The 18,376-nt window shown below is 44.5% G+C and overlaps 1 protein-coding gene across 3 annotated transcripts in view; it reads right to left on the reverse strand.

Moving 5' to 3' along the window:
- The window catches only part of CLIP1 (CAP-Gly domain containing linker protein 1), a 119,224-nt gene that overhangs the window by 67,056 nt on the left and 33,792 nt on the right, over positions 1-18,376 (reverse strand). For all 3 annotated transcript variants that reach the window (XM_021698661.2, XM_044921206.1, XM_044921207.1), the window contains exon 3: positions 15,976-16,547. In XM_021698661.2, the coding sequence (XP_021554336.2) occupies positions 15,976-16,547 (572 nt within the window). The remainder of the gene's footprint in view (positions 1-15,975; positions 16,548-18,376) is intronic.

Genomic DNA, 18,376 nt, shown 5'->3' on the forward strand with positions numbered 1-18,376 from the left:
ATTAATTAGTCCCTTCCTTAGAAAATACTTTATTACCCCAGAGGGATTCTCCTGCTCCAAAATAAGTATCTGCTACAAAAATAAAACCCGTACATCCGCTGAAGGAAAACAAAATTCATCCATACTCCCTACATTGTAAAAGCTGCTCTGTTTTCTCATTCTTCCTTTACGTCTTCATCCACGGAAAGCGACAACACACACATATAGTAAGGACGGATATTCACGCAACCACACGTTTGCTTTTGGCCTTTCACATGTACGTTGCATGAAAATGTAAATTCGTTAAGATAATTTGACTCTATTGATATTTTCCATTGTGAGAGCGTTTCCTCAGACTGTTATGAAACTCCATTCTTCACATTTTATTTCACATGAACTCTTCAAAGCTGTCTTTTTTAATGTGTAACTCTTTGTCCCAGCCATTGTTTGATGTACTATGCAAACATTATTTCCAAAATTACCCACCAGCATTTATGAATTATTCCTTCCTTTGCCATTACTTTTCTATTCCAAATACTCATTTTGCCACAGTCTCCCAGGGCACACAAGAACGCATTGATGTGTGTGAGACTTTCTACAGGCTTGAAAGTTCAATATTTGTGCTGCCGCCGTGGCTTTACATTTACGGCCACTTCACAATCGGTGTCCCATCTGTGAAGGCTGGCGTCCCTTACTGCGCTTCAGATGACTCGTTTTCGTCCTTGCTTCTAAGCTTCTTTTTTCCTAACTGCTTCTTTAGAAATTGCCCCCCAACCCCCCACCCCCGTGACCAAGAGGAGTCATTGCAGGAACTTAAGAACATCACAAGCAGAAAATAAATGTTTTGCCTGTCTTCTCACCCGCCCAAGACAGCCCCTGCTGTTCTGGGTCGCTCTCCCTGCCATGTTTCCAGGCGGGCTAGTGTTCCATCACAGGGCTGTCCCATAATAGGCACGTCTCACCCTTTCCATTTGGGATGTTCACCGTTTTCTTACTGATTTAAAAAAAAAAACCCAACAACAACCTCTTTATACATGTACTTAAATTAATTCTTAAATAGGGGCGCCCGGGTGGCTCAGTCGGTTGAGCAGCAGCCTTCGGCTCAGGTCATGATCCTGGGGTCTTGGGATCAAGTCCTGCATCGGGCTCCCTGCTCAGCGGGGAGTCTGCTTCTCCCTCCCTCTTCCTCTGCCCCTCCCTGCCACTCGTTCTCTCTCTCAAATAAAATCATTTAAAAAAAATTAATTCTTGAATAGCCAATGCATTCTCATGGTTCCAAAAATTTAAATACAAATATACATTGAGGGGCGTCTGGATGGAGCAGTCGGTTAAGCGTCTGACTCTTGGTTTGGGCTCAGGTCCTGATCTCAAGGTCTAGAGACCAAGCCCCACGGCTGGCTCAGGTTCAGCCCAGAGTCTGCTTAAAAGACTCCCTCTCCCTCTCCCCCTTACCCCCCACCCTTCGCAACCTCACCCCTCGCCCTCCCATCCCCGTGCACGTACACACGCTCCCTCTCTCTCAAATAAATAAATCTCTTTAAATCAATAAATTAAATAAGTAAATAAGTAAGCAAACATCAAGAGAAATGTCTCCTTTACTGAAATCCTGTCCCACCTGCCCCACTCCCACCATGCAGGGAAGCACTGTTACTGATTGGCAATGAATCCTTCCTCCCAGCATTTCTACATGCAGATGGAAGCAAACGTTAATGTCTGTTCTTGTTCCTCTCTTTTATTTTTACACAAAAGCCGGTGTTTCATATGCACTGTGTTGCACCTTGCAGAACACGGAGAACCTCCTTCTTTGTATCTGCAATTACTGTCATTCTACTATATGGATGCATTTCAGTTTATTCAATCAGTCCCAACTGATAGACACTTAAGTAGGTTTAATTAATTTATTTAACATTTAAAAATCATTTTGGCTAACTCTAAAACAAGACCAATGGGACAGCGTTAACTGTAGATTACCTTAGGAAGGTAATTTATTGATCCTAAACCAGCTTTTAGTTTTTTCTCTTTTGTTTTTGATGTTCTCTATTTTCTTGAATTCACATTTTATCCTATTTCCTTTTTCCTACTTTCTTTTGGTTTATTTTTCTTTCCTTCCTAATTTCTTTTTAAATTTTTTATTTATTTTAAGTAAGCTCTAGGCACAACGTGGGGCCTGAACTCACAAGCGCAAGATCAAGAGTCACATGCTCGAGCAACTGAGTCAGCCGGGCACCCCTCCTTCCCAGTTTTTTTTTCTTTAAGATTTTATTTATTTTATTGATATATATATATAGAGAGAGAGAGCATAAGCTGGGAGACAGAGGGAGAGGGAGAAGCAGGCTCCCCGCTGAGCAGGGAGCCCGATGCGGGACTTGATCCCAGGACCCTGGGATCATGACCTGAGCCGAAAGCAGACACTTAACCGACTGAGCCACTCAGGTGCCCCTCCTTCCTATTTTCTTAAGACCAATACTAAATTTTTGTCTTTTTTTTTTTTTAAGATTTTATTTATTTATTTGACAGAGAGAGACACGGCGAGAGAGGGAACACAAGCAGGGGGAATGGGAGAGGGAGAAGCAGGCTTCCCGCGGAGCAGGGAGCCAGATGCAGGGCTCGATCCCAGGACCCTGGGATCAAGACCTGAGCCGAAGGGCAGATGCTTAACAACTGAGCCACCCAGGCGCCCTGTCTTGCTTTTTAATACGAAAGGCACTTGTTTCTAAATTTTCTATGAATATAGCTTTCTATGAATTTGGGATGACGCATTTTTTTCCTTTAACCCTTTGTTGAAGATGGAAAAACGTTAAAACCTCAAGCCTATGTTCTTCTTCTCTAAAAGGGAAACTTTTTGTGAAAGTGACTTAAGGAACCAGGGCAGATGGTTTAAGGCACTCCAGGCAGGAAGGGCATGTGAAGGGTGACACAGGGCAGGCAGCGCCAGGACAGTACAGAAGCGCTCTGTCATGACAGCTGTCACCAAGGTGAGATGGAGTTGGAGAAAACTCCATGGCAGGCGCCCTGCTGTGTCCGGCACTGTGACTTCTATGCCCAGAACAGCACAGCAGACACTCAACAAACGTTTGCTGGGTAAGTGAAAGGGGATTTTCTCCACTGGAACCTACACAGAAAAGGCCACTTTTTCCACATAAACCAACTAAAGGAGAAAGATCACCCACAGCTGAGGTTGAATTTGAGGTCTCAGAAGCAAGTAAAGGAAGAGACACTGACACAGAGCGTGGGCTCTAACGTTGGACAAATTCAAATACCAGCTCTATTAATTAGTCAAGTTGCTTAATTTCTAAAGCTCAGTTTCCTCATAAGTAAAATGGTGATCATTTGGGGGCTGCTGTGAGGATAAAGTAAAGTAATCCACGTAAAACTGCTTAGAGCGGTGTCTGACAGCGTAAGCCAGCAGCCAGTTTGCCCACATTAACGGGAATACTGATCTGGCACACGCGACTGTTCAATAATTTTTTTTTTTAAGATTTTTTTTGTTTTTATTTGACATCGAGAGACACAGCGAGAGAGGGAACACAAGGAGGGGGAGTGGGAGAGGGAGACGCAGGCTTCCCAGCGAGCAGGGAGCCCGATGCGGGGCTCAATCTCAGGACCCCAAGGATCACGACCCGAGCCGGAGCAGACGTTTAATGACTGAGCCACCCAGGCGCCTCTCGACTTTTTAATACTCTTACCGGTATTCATGGAATCTACGAACAGTCACCTATATTGTTTTCTCCACCCTCCCATACCACACCACTCGGAGCTGCGGGCTACCCAGCATCACATGAACAGAACACAGGTCATTAAAGATAATGCGATCTCATCAGATAATCTGTTGAATTCTTTGGGCGTGAGTCTAAGCTACTGTCATGACCACTGTTTTTCCAAGAGGCGTCTAACAGGCTGTGGTCAGTAAATAATCCAAGCAAACCACAGGTTTCATTCAGAAGCTTTAAAAAAAAAGTACCACAAACAGACCGGCGCTCCTGTGGGCTCGGCATCAGCCTCTGTCTGTCTGCTGGTACACACTGCTGTGGTGTTCAACAAGAGCCCATGGAAGAATCATAAGAAGATGCGGCGATTAGGTCCTAAGGCAGGCATGGTATGTTTTGATTTCCAAGAGCTACCCTGCTGGACTGTCAAGGAAGATATGCCCAGAATATAGCATATTTCAATGTGATGACTGAAGCCCACCACAAATATGATCACTCTGAGGCCACAGGATCCTCAAGCTGGGATTTCCAGAATTCTTTCAGAAGAGAGAAGCTGGAACAAAAATCCCCAGATTCTAGGACACTACAGAAAGATTCATCTGGAGTGAGACAGAGGATCCATGAGTGTCAGGAATATGGAAAATCCCACAAGCAAAAAGGCAGTCTAACCTTGCATGACAGAATCCACATTGGCCAAAGGCCCTTTGAGTGTAACTACTGTGGAAACAGCTTCAGGGCCAAAGGCAATCTTGTTAAACATCAATGAATACTCACAGGAGAGAAGCCCCATCAATGCAAGGAGTGTGGGAAAAACTTCAGTCAGTGAGGGAGTCTGGCCATTCATGAAAAACTCCACTCTGGACAGAAACCCTATGAGTGTGTTATTTGTCAGAGAAGCTTCAGGAATCAAAGTAACCTTGCTGTTCATAGAAAAGTTCACAGTGGTGAAAAGCCCTATAGATGTGATCGGTGTGGAAAAGCCTTCAGTCAGAAAGGAGGTTTCATTGTTCACATCAGAGTCCATACCGGCTTGAAACGTTATGCCTGTACACAGTGCAGGAAGTTTCCACACCAGGGGGAACTGAATCTTACCTGGCAAAATCCACACAGGAGAGACACCCTACCTGTGTGGCCCGTGTGAGGAAAGCTTCACTCAGACAGGGAGTCTGGCTGTGCACGGGGGAAGCTGCTCTCAAAGACACACCCTCTGACCACTCTCTTCTTCTCTCTTTTTTTTTTTAAGATTTTATTTATTTAGGGCGCCTGGGTGGCTCAGTTGGTTAAGCGACTGCCTTCGGCTCAGGTCATGATCCTGGAGTCCCGGGATCGAGTCCCGCATCGGGCTCCCTGCTGAGCACAGAGCCCGATGTGGGACTCGATCCCAGGACCCTGCGATCATGACCTGAGCCGAAGACAGATACTTAACCAACTTAGCCACCCAGGTGCCCCCTGACCACTCTCTTCAAAGGAAGTTCTCTTTATAAACTAAAAGTACAAAATCCTCAGATCAAGCAACCTACCCAATTCCATGGAATGAATGGAGACTCTTTCAGAAAGACCATCACTGGGTAGGACAAACTGACATTTCTCCTTTCCCCCAAATGAATATGAAAAATAAATGTTTACTATAAAAAAAATAAAATTTAAAAAATTTTTAAATACCACAAATAGCAGATAAGCAACTATTTCTCTAACTGCAGGTAATAAAATATACATTTACCCTGAAGAAAAAATACCATGCCACAAAATTTATTTGAAATGGATGACTACAGGTTCCTAGGATGGGTGGTTTTTTTATACTTTTTCTCCCATCAAACTTCGAACTCTTGACTCCTATGACAGACAATATGCTTTCCCTCTTCCTGTAAAATATTCTCAGTAGTTGCTCAAAATATCTTCAACAGAGACAGGAAGTCACATGAAGTCCTAAAATCACTCAAATGCTTTTCTGCTTAATCATGCTACAGTCAGATTTTTTTCTAAGCATTTAAACATGATTGTATAGTTTTACTTCTCAAGTGTCCCAGAGAATCTACAGTATTTCAGTATGTGCAGTTACATTAGATATAAGCCACAATTTTCAAATCTATGTTTTAGGGGTACATATCAAGATTCTTAGAGAAAAAAAATTTTCAACATAAAAACAAAAAACTAGATCCATGGCAAACACAAATAACTACCATTTACTATCTTTACTCTCAGGATATGAGCATATTAACTCCTATACTGTGGTCAATTTGAATCAAAATTAGAAGTCACTACTGGAGACAAAATTAATTTAAACTAGAAACTCAATTAAAGGAAAACAAAGCCAGTCATCATGCTTTAGAAAATCTCAGATTTGTAAGTTCTCATTCATTCATTCGGTATTTATTTCTTGAGTGCTTGGGTCCTTGGGATACCAATATAAACAGAATACAGTGTTGGCCACTGAGAGAGAGTGAAACTGGGACAAGTAATTCCAGTGAAGAGTAATAAGTGCTTTAAGAGGTTTCTACAAAATGCTGTGGGAACAGATAAATGCCCTCTTGCAAACTCATGTACAAATAAGAACACTGATGAATTCTGCCGGCTAACGAGCGGGACAACAAACAGGAAAGAGGGAACACTTAATGCTCTCTGAACTCCCCCATCTATTTATGATCAATCCCAAACAAGCCATGTAATATCACTGTGCCTTGGTTTACAAAGCTATCAAATGTCCAATGAGTGCTCATTAATGAGGGACTGTCTCGCAGGAATACTGTGAGCAACAAAACCTTGTGAAGTGGACTCTTATTTGCCATATTCTAAGTTAGGCAGCTTTTTTTTTTTTTTTTTTTAAGATTTATTTATTTGAGAGAGAGGGAGCAAGCGAGTAGAGGGAGGGGCAGAGGGAGGGGCAGATGGAGAGAGAGAATTTCAAGCAGACTCTCTGCTGAGCATAGAGCCAGACGCAGGGCTGGATCCCAGGACCCTGAACTGAAACCAAGAGTTGGCCGCTTAATGGACTGAGCCACCCAGGCGCCCCAAGCAGCTTATTTATAAAAAGGTAAATAGGGCTAATGGTATTTACCAAGTACAAACCTAGCCCTGACTTAAAATTTAATCAGCTGTGAAATGACGGTACCAGCATAGATATTTTCTACCACCTCAACTAGAGAGCCAAGCCCTTTTGGGGTGGTTCTTCCAGGCAAGTCTCCCACAGAGAAGGGCAAAACCTTCCTGTCCTGTTTTTACCTCTTGTCATACTGTACAATTTTACTTCTCCCCTTCAAGGGTATGTGACAGCTACACCTAAAAACCTCTAGTTCTTAACAATCTTTAGGAGTACCTACTATGTGACAGGCACTCTCCTAAGCGCTGGGGGTATGAACAGGAATGGCATACAAAGTTTCTAGACTTCCATGGAGCCTAAATTCTGGTCAGGGGAAAATGGACAATGAACAAGTAAATAACTGAGAAGAATGTTTTAAGTAGTACAGAGGGACAGGAAACAAAACAAAAAGGGTGATGCCATAGTGCCTGGAGAGGTGACAGGGAAAGGGTCCCCGAGGAGGTGACGTCTGAGCCAAGGCTTGACTGACTATAAGGCACCAATCATGCAAAGACATAAGGGCAGAACATTCCAAGCAGAAGAAACCGCAAATCTAAAGGTGCAGCTGAATCTGGGGTTTAGGAAACAGCATGGAAGCCAGTGTAGCTGCGTGGAGTGAGGCAGGGGGACATGTGGAGGGAGGGGAGCTCCGAGAGGGTGGGCAGGGTCCAGAGCACGTGGGCCCTGCAGGTCTTGGGAAGGAATTCAGAGTTTTACCTGAACGCGATGGGAAGCCCTTTCAGACAGCAGTGTGTTGGTTTCGGTCACTGCCAAACCTACAGCACCAAGAACACGGCCTGCACAGAGCAGACACTCGGCGTCTTTACTGAATGGACTGGAGGGTGTTAAATAAGCTGCTACAGGTTCTCTAGGCTAAATAAACGTCGTGGTTTCCTTACTCCCTTTCTGCCATCAATTTGAGTTTCCCAATCTATAACAGATGGCAGTAAATAAACCCCCTTAGAGAATTAACACAAGTGCAGATGATGTAGAACAGGTACTCTCTCATAAACTCTACCTTGCCTGAGAACAGGCAAAGAAGACATAATTACGAAGACAATGATTAAAAGAAGAAAAAGTTATGCTTGACTTGCATGTTAACTCTTTTTTTTTTTTTTTTTTTTTTTTTTTAAAGATTTTATTTATTTATTTGAGACAGAGAGAATGAGAGACAGAGAGCATGAGAGGGAGGAGGGTCAGAGGGAGAAGCAGACTCCCTGCCGAGCAGGGAGCCCGATGCGGGACTCGATCCAGGGACTCCAGGATCATGACCTGAGCCGAAGGCAGTCGCTTAACCAACTGAGCCACCCAGGCGCCCCGCATGTTAACTCTTGAAATTCATCTTCCCTTCCCAGGAAGAAAAAAGGGGGGTGTTGTGGATGGGGAATTAATCTGTTACATCAAGGGACGCCTGAGTGGCTCAGTCGGTTAAGCGTCTGCCTCCGGCTCAGGTCATGATCTCACGGTCCTGGGATCGAGGCCCACATTGGGCTCCCTGCTCAGCGGGGAGCCTGTCTCTCCCTCTGCCTGTCACTCCCCCCCTGCTTTGTGCTCACTCACTCTCTCTGACAAAATCTTAAAAAAAAAAAAAATCTGTTACATCAGAGCGTGGGCACAGAACTACTAACTTTTTCATACAAACTTAAAAGTACCCAAATCAGGACATTTTGAACTAGGAGCAAATGAATTCCTTTAACAAAAATTTAAGTAAACAAATAGTGAATGGATAAAATGTGGTATATCCATAAAACAATATTTTAGCCATGAGAAGCAATGAACTACAACATGATGAGCCTTAAAACATAATTTATGTGGAAGAGGCCAGACACACAAAAAACTGCTATATGATGGCATTTATACAAAATGTCCAGGAAAGGCGTACGACAGAAGGCAGATCAGTGATTGCCTGGGGCTGGAGGTGGGAGTGGAAATGACTTGCCAAATATAAGAGGGAACTTCTTGGGGTGATAGAAATATTCTAAAACTGGATTGTAGTGACTGCATAACTCTATACATTTATTAAAAGTCATTGGGGTGCGTGGATGGCTCAGTCAGTTAACAGTCTGCCTTTGGCTCAGGTCATGATCCCAGGGTTCTGGGATCAAGCCCCACCTTGGGCTCCCTGCTCAGTAGGGAGCCTGCTTCTCCCTCTCCCTCTGCCCCCACCTGTTCTTGCTCTCTCTCTCTCAGATAAATAAAATCTTTAAAAAAAATCACTGAACTGTACACTTACAATGGATGCATATATTATGCCTCCATAAAGCTGTTTAAAAACAAAATAGAGGGGCGCCTGGGTGGCTCAGGTGGTTAAGTTTCTGCCTTCGGCTCAGGTCATGATCCTGGAGTCCCAAGATCGAGCCCTACGTCTGGCTCCCTGCTCAGTGGGGAGTCTGCTTCTCCCTCGTCCTCTGCCCCTCCCCCCCTTTCTCACTCTCTCACTCAAATAAATAAACAAACAAACAAACAAACATAGAGGGCTGCCTGGGTGGCTCAGTCGGTTAAGCATCTGCCTTTGGCTTAGGTTGTGATCCTGGGGGAGCTGGGATCCAAGTCCCGCATTAGGCTCCGTGCTCTGCAGGGAGCCTGCTTCTCCCTCTGCCTCTGCCTCCCGATCTCTCTTGTCTCTCTCCCTCTCTCATGAATGAATAAATAAAATCTTTAAAAAAAAATTCTTTGCCCAAACTCCTGGGCCCTTAGATGGGCTCTAAGATATCCTGGTAATTCTGCTTAAAGATTTCATGAAAGCAATACTAAGAGTGAGAAGAGGTGATCTAGTAACAGGCTTTTCAACGTTAGCCTCAGGCTCGGGCAGTAGTCAATCTTTCCTCCCTCTGAGTCCCACAGTAGGACAGGGTGATCTGCGTCCTCAGCCAGAAATTCCTGAGCCCCAGGAGCCTACACAAAGTTCTCAAGGCTGGAGAGATACCAGTTTTGATATCTGTAAGGTATCTTACATTTGCAAAAAGAACCTAATGTCATACTAATTAGCCAGGCCCAGGGACTGACGCCTGGAGAAAACTCTCCCAACATTGCAAAAACGAAACCACCAGTGTGGTGCCAGTGGTTTTATGTGGAGCCAGCATCATCAGATCTACATTTTAGGCGCACCATTCTGTCACAGTGTGGAGGACAGACCTGGGGAGAGATGGACTAGTGGCAGGGACAGCGTGGACAGCGGCGTGGCAGGGGTGTGGCAGTCCAGGGGAAGGAGACGCCGGCCGGCCTGAGCCTGTGCAGGACACCAGGGCTGGAGAGAGCAGAGGGATGGTTTAATGCATTCCCAAGCCTCAGAAGTGAAAGCACACTTACTCTGCCCTCTCCCCTGCTCAGTGGGGAGTCTGCTTCTCCCTCGTCCTCTGCCTCTCCCCCCCTTTCTCACTCTCTCATTCAAATAAACAAACAAACAAACAAACAAACATAGAGGGCTGCCTGGGTGGCTCAGTCGGTTAAGCATCTGCCTTTGGCTTAGGTTGTGATCCTGGGGGAGCTGGGATCCAAGTCCCGCATTAGGCTCCGTGCTCTGCAGGGACGAGGGAGAAGCAGACTCCCCACTGAGCAGGGGAGAGGGCAGAGTAAGTGTGCTTTCTCTCAGTGAGAGCGGTGTTCGCACCCGCCAAGAGCTGCTAAGATGTGACTACTGACCCTGGCTGCGAGCCAAGAGGCGGTCACAGCCGGATCCAGCTTCTCACCAGAACTGTGAGGCGATCTGCATTTCCCTGAGCAAAATCTATCGTGCTGGAAAAGATCTCCATATTCAGACAAGGTCTCCAAAGAGAATTTTTAACATGACGTGAACATCTGGAGTCTTCTCAACCTTGAGGCATACAAAATAACGGATCTTTTCTGCTCATAGCTACTGTCCCGTCAATCAAGGTACAGAGAGGTCACAGTAAATAACAGCTTCCCCGGAGCTCAAGAACCGCCCAGGCAGATGATGCACCAATGCCCAACGTAAGGGCAATGTCACCACCAGACTCGTAGATTTGGGGGTTCTAAGTCACTGGTAAGAAGACTGAGAAAAACAGATGAAATCAACTTATTAGAAAGGGCATATTTGTATGTTGTTTGTGTGAACATAAAATGGTAATGGATATCTGGACCATAATTTGGCTGTATATTACAAGTTTAAATGTTTATATCTTCCTCTAGACAGAAATTTCATTTCTGGGGAAAACAATAGGAGCAATCTAATGTCTATGATTAAATTAGGTGCAGTACTTCCAAAGAGTGTGATACCAAACAGTAACTTATTATTTTAAACAGAGTTGTAGGGGCGCCTGGGTGGCTCAGTCGTTAAGTGTCTGCCTTCGGCTCAGGTCACGATCCCAGGGTCCTGGGATCGAGCCCCACATCGGGCTCCCTGCTCGATGGAAAGCCCGCTTCTCCCTCTCCCACTGCCCCTGCTTGTGTTCCCTCTCTCACTGCCTCTCTCTGTCAAATAAATAAATAAAATCTTAAAAAAAAAAAATAAACAGAGTTGTATTTACTAGCATAGAAACGCCTCGAATCTACAGAAGTATATTGTGATGTTCACACTAAATGACCCTACTATGTGCATGTTTTAAATAAGTTACAGATAAATCTCACAAACACAACATTGAACAAATCAAGAGACACACATGAAGGAAGTATACACTGGATGAACTGTAGTTACTTAAGGTTCAAGCACACACAAAATAAACCTTATGAATAAAGGTCTTTTTTAATTCTCAGGAAGACTTTTTTTTCCTCTTTCACAGTATCCGTATGACCTACAGAGATCTACACTGCAATACTCTTCGTGTAAGAGCTCTGGGAGTAGCTCGTAAGAAAATAAAGCTTGTCGTTTTAAAAACAAAATGCTGAAAAGCCTCCTCATATACGGTCATAAACTAAGAATTCAGCATAGAACATACAGTTTCAGACATGGAGACAACCCATGTTGAAACACAACAGCTGGAAGTCGGTCACCTTTCTCAAGAACCTGACATCACCTCCTTGAAATATCAAATATACCCAAAAAACACAACGAGACCATCTCAAAAAAATTCTGGGCAATTAGTTACCCCAGAGATTTGCAGTCTGCAAAGAGGTGTGTCTCTGAGAGTCCAGCAAACCGCAGCAGAAAGCAATCTTCAGTGAGACCCATGCAGTATTCATGAGGACAAATGGGAGCACAGAGAGGCCAGAGAGAGATGGGAAGGACACAGATGGGTTTGTTACAAGCAGCTCTGAGGCCCCTCCCCCAGCCTCCTGATATTAAACCAACCTCAGCATAACTTACTCCATGGCTAATTCATCCCACTGGTGACTGTGAGCATAAAGTTCAGGGAAGAGGTGACAAGGGGGAGCTTCTGCAAGCCCTAACTGCCTTCCTGAGACACACATGCCCGATTCAGTTATAGCTCCAGAGCTCCTACTTGGATCTTATACAGGTCATTTGGCTCCACATCATACCCAATGCAGAAACCCACTTTCTTGCTCTTCCTGCAATGGGAGGAAGAAGCGAAGTTACAGAGGGCAAGGTTTTGGAGAAGGCAAGCTCACCTCCTGCCTTCTCTGCACTGGGAAAATTCTAGACCAAACCTCACATAACAGGGATCTAATGATCTTAGTTTCACTGGGATTTTGGTAATCAATAGCATTTGTCTTTAATTAGGAAAATTCCAAATCAAGTATTTTAGATTTCTAAACCTAATTTCCTTAATAAATTAATCTTGAAGTAAAAATGTTTCATAGTTCTAAATCAAAGATCTCTATTAAACAAAGCAGCATGTTAAAGGAGAATAAAAACAACAGAACTGGGCCAAGAGGACACAGTGAGACAAAACACATTTATCACCCACCTATACAACTGAGGCAAGTTGTACTTCTTCTCTGGGCTTCAGTATTATAAGCAAAAAGAAGCATTTGGTGATCTCAAGAGATTCTTTCCAGCTCTAAAATGCTGTGGTTCTAAGGTACTCCTGTAATTTCTACCAGAAATACTAACCAAAGGCAGTAATTCATTTTATCGCTTCCAATAACACACTCATAGGACTTCGATTCTCATAGATTCAAATGAAATTCTGTTCCAAGTATGCTAGTTTTGAATATGTCATTAAAATTTTCCTAGAAACACACCATTTAAACCTCTACAGTCCAACCGGCATCTGCAGATTCTCCTTCTTTCTTCCTATAAAACTGGAGGAAGTCTCCCTCTCTTAATCAAAGGCCCAGCGATCCCCCTGTGTGAGCCGGGGGTGCCACGTCTTTCCAGGAACCTCATCCATCACTGATCCTCCATCTCTACTGTATCTTCAACCTGTTTCTTGAGTCTAGCTCAGTTTAGTCAGATAAATAGCCCAGAGCCTGCCATCTTGGAAAAAAGAAAATAAACAAAATCCTCCCGAGACCCAACACTTCTCCAGCATCAGGCTGACATCTGTGCTCTCCTCCAACTTCCAACCTCTTCAAAGAATGGTCACGTCCAACCCGTTCTTATCCACCACCAATCCATTCTTACAAAGTAGCCAGAGTGGTCTTCCCAAGCTACAGATCCAACATCACCCTCGTTGTTCTTGATGAGAACAGCCTGTCCTCGTAGGCCCCATGGCACTTGTTCCTGTGGACATCAGTAACTAGTCTCACCTCCTACCACACATTCACTGCATCTGGAGAAGGACACTGGCCTTTTCTCCAAACATGCCAATGTCTTTCCATCTCAGGGAGTCTACCTTCCCTCAGCTAGAAGGCTCCCTCTCCCCACCACCACTTCCTGCTGCCAGGCCAATTCCTATCCTTCAGGTCTACTTTAATCCTGACAGCCTCCTGGAAGCCTTTGGTTGTCAGTTAAACCATGCTACCTTGTCATTTCAGCTGTCTTAGCAGCCAAGCAGTATGCCACTGGACCAGTATTTCAATCAACTATTTGTCACATTGGCTGGTGGAAAGGGAGAGCTTCTTGTTTTGAAAGTGTGCCCTGTGCTTTCTCGAACAGGAAAGAGGTTGTTTACAGATAAGCACTTAGGACGGCATGGCATTCAATCTGCAGTCTAATCTACAAAGCAGTCCTGTGCTAAGGTCATGGGTTTCTGATTTAACCAAAGCTCACCAGGTAAGTATGGGCCATAAGCCTTAAACCTGTCTATGCCCTTTAACCTAGTAATTCCACCTCTATGAAGTTATCCTACGAAAGTAACATATATACACAGAAAAAATTTTAGAGGCATTCATGGCAGCAATATCTATACAGGAAAGAAGAAAAAAAAAGTAAGCATCACGACTCTCGATCTCCGGGCAGTAAGTTCAAGTCCCATGATCGGCGTACAGATTACTTAAAAAGATCCTTAAAAAAAAGGGGGGGGGGGGCCATCAAAAACCCTTTGTTGCCACAAAAGAGCAGCTGTACCAAATTCAAAACTGGTACAGCAAGTGAACATCAGCTAAACAAACAAGATACAGGTTGAGCTCCATCACACAGAAATGCTACCTTAAAAATGCTTTAAGTTCTGATGCATCAACCTTTGAAATTCATGATGATTGTAGCTGACCTTGAAACTAAGGGATCCAGACGGAACCCCTTGAAGGTAAGAGGTGTTAGTGGGCCCCCACAGATATGTGAGGCCTCCTCGATTCATGGAGGCACTATGGGCCTGGGAGGCAGAAGTCCTGGGTTATAACTCTAAAATCTGCTGAGAACTCACTACATGATTAGGCAGTCACTTCATTTCTCTGGGCTTAAGCTTCCTTATCTGTAAGACAACAAGTCACAAAAAACACTTCCAATTTTACAATTATACTATCAATCATCAGCTCTCCACAATAGGCACTGGAGTAGAAAGACCACAATTTAAATTACAGGTCCACCCCTCTTTTGGTTGGGAGCCATTGGACTAGGGACCCCACCCCTCCAAGCCTCCGTCTCCTCCTCAGCTCCCCAGGGCTGCTCCAGAACACTGTGGAAACGTTCCATGAGACACATGGTACGCTAACAGCTCTTCTTGTCCTCCCGAGGCATTCCTGGAAGCTGCCAGACCTGGCGGAACTTTACAGCTGCTGAACAGATACAAGGAAAGGCACCGGGTCAGAGACTGCCGACTAACTTCAGGCCCTACACTGAACTGACTGAAGTGTGGGAAGAGTGAAATAGTAAAGCTTCAACCTTTCATCAGGGAGAGAAAGAGCTACCACTGCTTGAGTGTTTGCTGTATCCCAGGCACTGCTAAGAATTTTATATGCATTATCTAATGTAATCCTTTCAATGATGCTGGGGGGTTAGTACTATTCTCGTCTCATTCTTACAGATGAGGAAGCTCGGAAGTTAAAGAAAGAACTTGCTGAGGTCACAAAGGCAGAGCTAGGGCTCAGCTTGTGTTTTTAGTTCTGCAACACTGGCCTCTTGTTTAAAACAAAAAACAAACTGGGGCGCCTGGGTGGCTCAGTTGGTTGAGCGACTGCCTTCGGCTCAGGTCATGATCCTGGAGTCCCGGGATCGAGTCCCGCATCGGGCTCCCTGCTCAGCGGGGGGTCTGCTTCTCCCTCTGACCCTCCCCCCTCTCATGCTCTATCTCATTCTCTCTCTCAAATAAATAAATAAAATCTTTAAAAAAAAAATAAATGAATAAAAATAAAAAATAAATAAAACGAACAAAATCACGAGTGTAAATTCAAGGGTTCTAGAATGTACAGCATAGACCTTATACATTGTGTTTCTTGCTTCTTAGTAAATAGAAACTACTATACACTTCCTTCCTCTTCCTAGATCTCAAGCAGACAACTCCTAACCTTAAAGGAAAATAAACTGGAGATCATTTCAAAGGCACAGAAATTCTGAAATAACATCCTATGATATCTGAGTTTTTCAAGATACCTAAGGAAGCAGGATCTTATATATTCCCACACACCATCCTTACAGCAAAAATTACAAACCAGGGGGAAAAAAACTTTTATAAACACATCCAAGTCCACTTCTGAGCTTGTTTTGTCAAGTAACAGTTATGAGTAATAAACTCAATATTCCTTTGGCTAAACTGGTAGACAGAATCAGAACCAATCATTGCAAACTTATGCTCATACTATGCTCAAAAGACATAGCCAGTTTCTAATTTGTTCCATGGTCACACATAAACCGAACGCTAGAAAAGCTAATTTCTCTATAAATGAGTGATCCCTCTAGAACAGACCAAGCCTGTAGTGTGCATTTCAACCATTCATCAGTTCAACACGATGACCTCCAAAGGTTTCTGGACTCACCAATACTCTGTCTCCAATTTTGAGCTCTCTTTCTCCTTTCTTGATGGAACCGGCCTCTGAGAGGTTGGAGATAGATTCACTGGCAGTTTTTGTAAGGTTGCTGATCTGAGACGTAGCTGAAGGTTCCTTTGCTGTTGGCTGGGATGATTTATGGGGAATATTTGAAGGGGCTGCTAGGGAGGGGGTCATCATGCTGGCTGTGGAGGTGGACAGAGGCGAAGTCGCTCTCGAAGCAGGCATTGTCTGCAGGCCATTAGCTTCATCTTCCACCTGCACCTTCCTTGTCAACTTCGAAGGGCGCGTGAATATGCCCTTTAGAGGCTCACACTGGAAATACCGAACTCCTGCCACTGAACCATCGTTCTTGCCTATGGGTTCATCTAAAACAATCCCGGCCCACTGGCCTGGTGCAAACTGGGTTTCTCCCAGAAACTGGATGAATCCAGGCTTATTCCCATTCACCCAAACTCTCTCCCCGACTCGAAAGTCATCCACAAATTCCTCTTGTGCCTCAGAGGATGGCGTGTTTGATGCTTTCTCACTGGATGTTGTTCTTTCTACTGGAGCTACAACTGCAAACAGAAGAAAGGACCAGAAAAGACTCAATTTCATATTCAAGCCGACAACTCCTAACTTAAAAGAAAATAAACCAGAGAAAGCCCGAAGCAACAGAAGCAGTCGCAGCTCTTTTAAGGTATTCTGTCCATCTGTCTTTCTGTCAGCCCTTTTTAGTACTTGACCCATCAGGGGACCTGGCTGGCTCAGTAAGAAGAGCACACGATTCTTGATCTCAGGGTCATGAGTTCAAGCCCCATGTTGGGTGTAGAGATCACTTAAATCAATAAAACTTAAAAAAAAAAAAAGGGGGGGGGCGCCTGGGTGGCTCAGTCATTGAGCGTCTGCCTTTGGCTCAGGTCATGATCCTAGCATCCTGGGATCGAGTCCGACATTGGGGTCCCTGCTCGGCAGGAAGCCTGCTTCTCCCTCTCCCACTCCCCCTGCTTGTGTTCCTGCTCTAGCTACCTCTCTGTCAAATAAATAAATAAAATCTTTAAAAAAAAAAAAGGACCCAGCCCATGACTACCATTTCCAATGCTGTCGAAACTCAGTGAGCCAGGAGGATTTAATCCTTATTGGCAATTAAGACTGGAAAAAGTCAAAGCAAGGGGGAAAAAAGTCCCTTTCCCAGAGTTCATAACACAGGTCTGATTTCATTCTTTCCTCCACCCCCCACTGTGCACATCATGAGCAAACACCTTTCGGATCCCCGGAGACGGGCTCTATTCCCACGTGGGAGTAGTCAGGGAAGGCTGACAAGTCCAGGACCTTGGAACCAGAGATTCACAATCAGGCTTGGAGGAGGAGGAGATTCGGTGCTACAGCCCTGCCATCTCACTCCAAGACCACCAAATAAACCCTATTCCTTTGGTGATAAAAACTGCAACAAGGGGAAAAAGATAGCACCTGGCCCAACTCCCTGCTAAGGCAAGACAACTTTATGCAATCTCTACCTTGCGGTAAAGCAGAAATTATATTTCGCCAGAAATGTGCTATTTATACCAGAAACTCAAGCATTCAACCAGCATTTATTAAATATTTGGTAGAGCTGGCAAAGAGCCCACATTCTTAAGCACTCTACCATTTATTAGGCATATTGTTTTGTTTTAAAGATTTTATTTATTTATTTGACAGAGACAGACATAGCAAGAGAGGGAACACAAGCAGGGGGAGTGGGAGAGGGAGAAGCAGGCTTCCCGCTGAGCAGGGAGCCTGATGTGGGGCTCGATCCCAGGACCCTGGGATCATGACCTGAGCCGAAGGCAGACACTTAACCAACTGAGCCACCCAGGGATCCCCTTATTAGGCATATTGTGATCTTAGATGTTACCTAACCTCTCTGAGTTCAATTTCTTCATCTGTAAGGGGAAAGTACTATCTACCTTAAGAGTTTTATTAAATGAAATAATGTATTGATTCATGCTCCCCCTTTCTATGAGTTTCTACTGCTCTGGCACTAGTCCCAGGCATTGTTCTCACTAGTGGACAAAGCAAGACAGCATAGTCCATGCCCTTTTAGAGCCCAGAGCCTAGAGGTGTGGACACAGACAGTCAAGAGACACATCAGGTAATTTCAGGTGATGTAAGTGCTGTGGAGGAGACAGAGCAGTCAGGGAAGGCCTCCTGGAGGAGGTAACATCTGGCTTGAGGCCTGATCAACAGAAAGCGTGAACCACGGGTAGACAGGGAAACAGAGTGGTCTGGCCAGCCTACAAGGCGTGCTGAACATCCCCTTACCCTACCTAGAAGGAGAGACTGGTGTTTCGATTTGTGGAGGGTTTTTTGTTTTGTTTTTCGTTTTTTAGAAGACAATAAATGCTCTCAAATCAAACAGATAATAATC

The sequence above is a fragment of the Neomonachus schauinslandi genome, chromosome 14, assembly GCF_002201575.2.
Source record: "Neomonachus schauinslandi chromosome 14, ASM220157v2, whole genome shotgun sequence".
NCBI classification, from domain to species: Eukaryota; Metazoa; Chordata; class Mammalia; order Carnivora; family Phocidae; genus Neomonachus; species Neomonachus schauinslandi.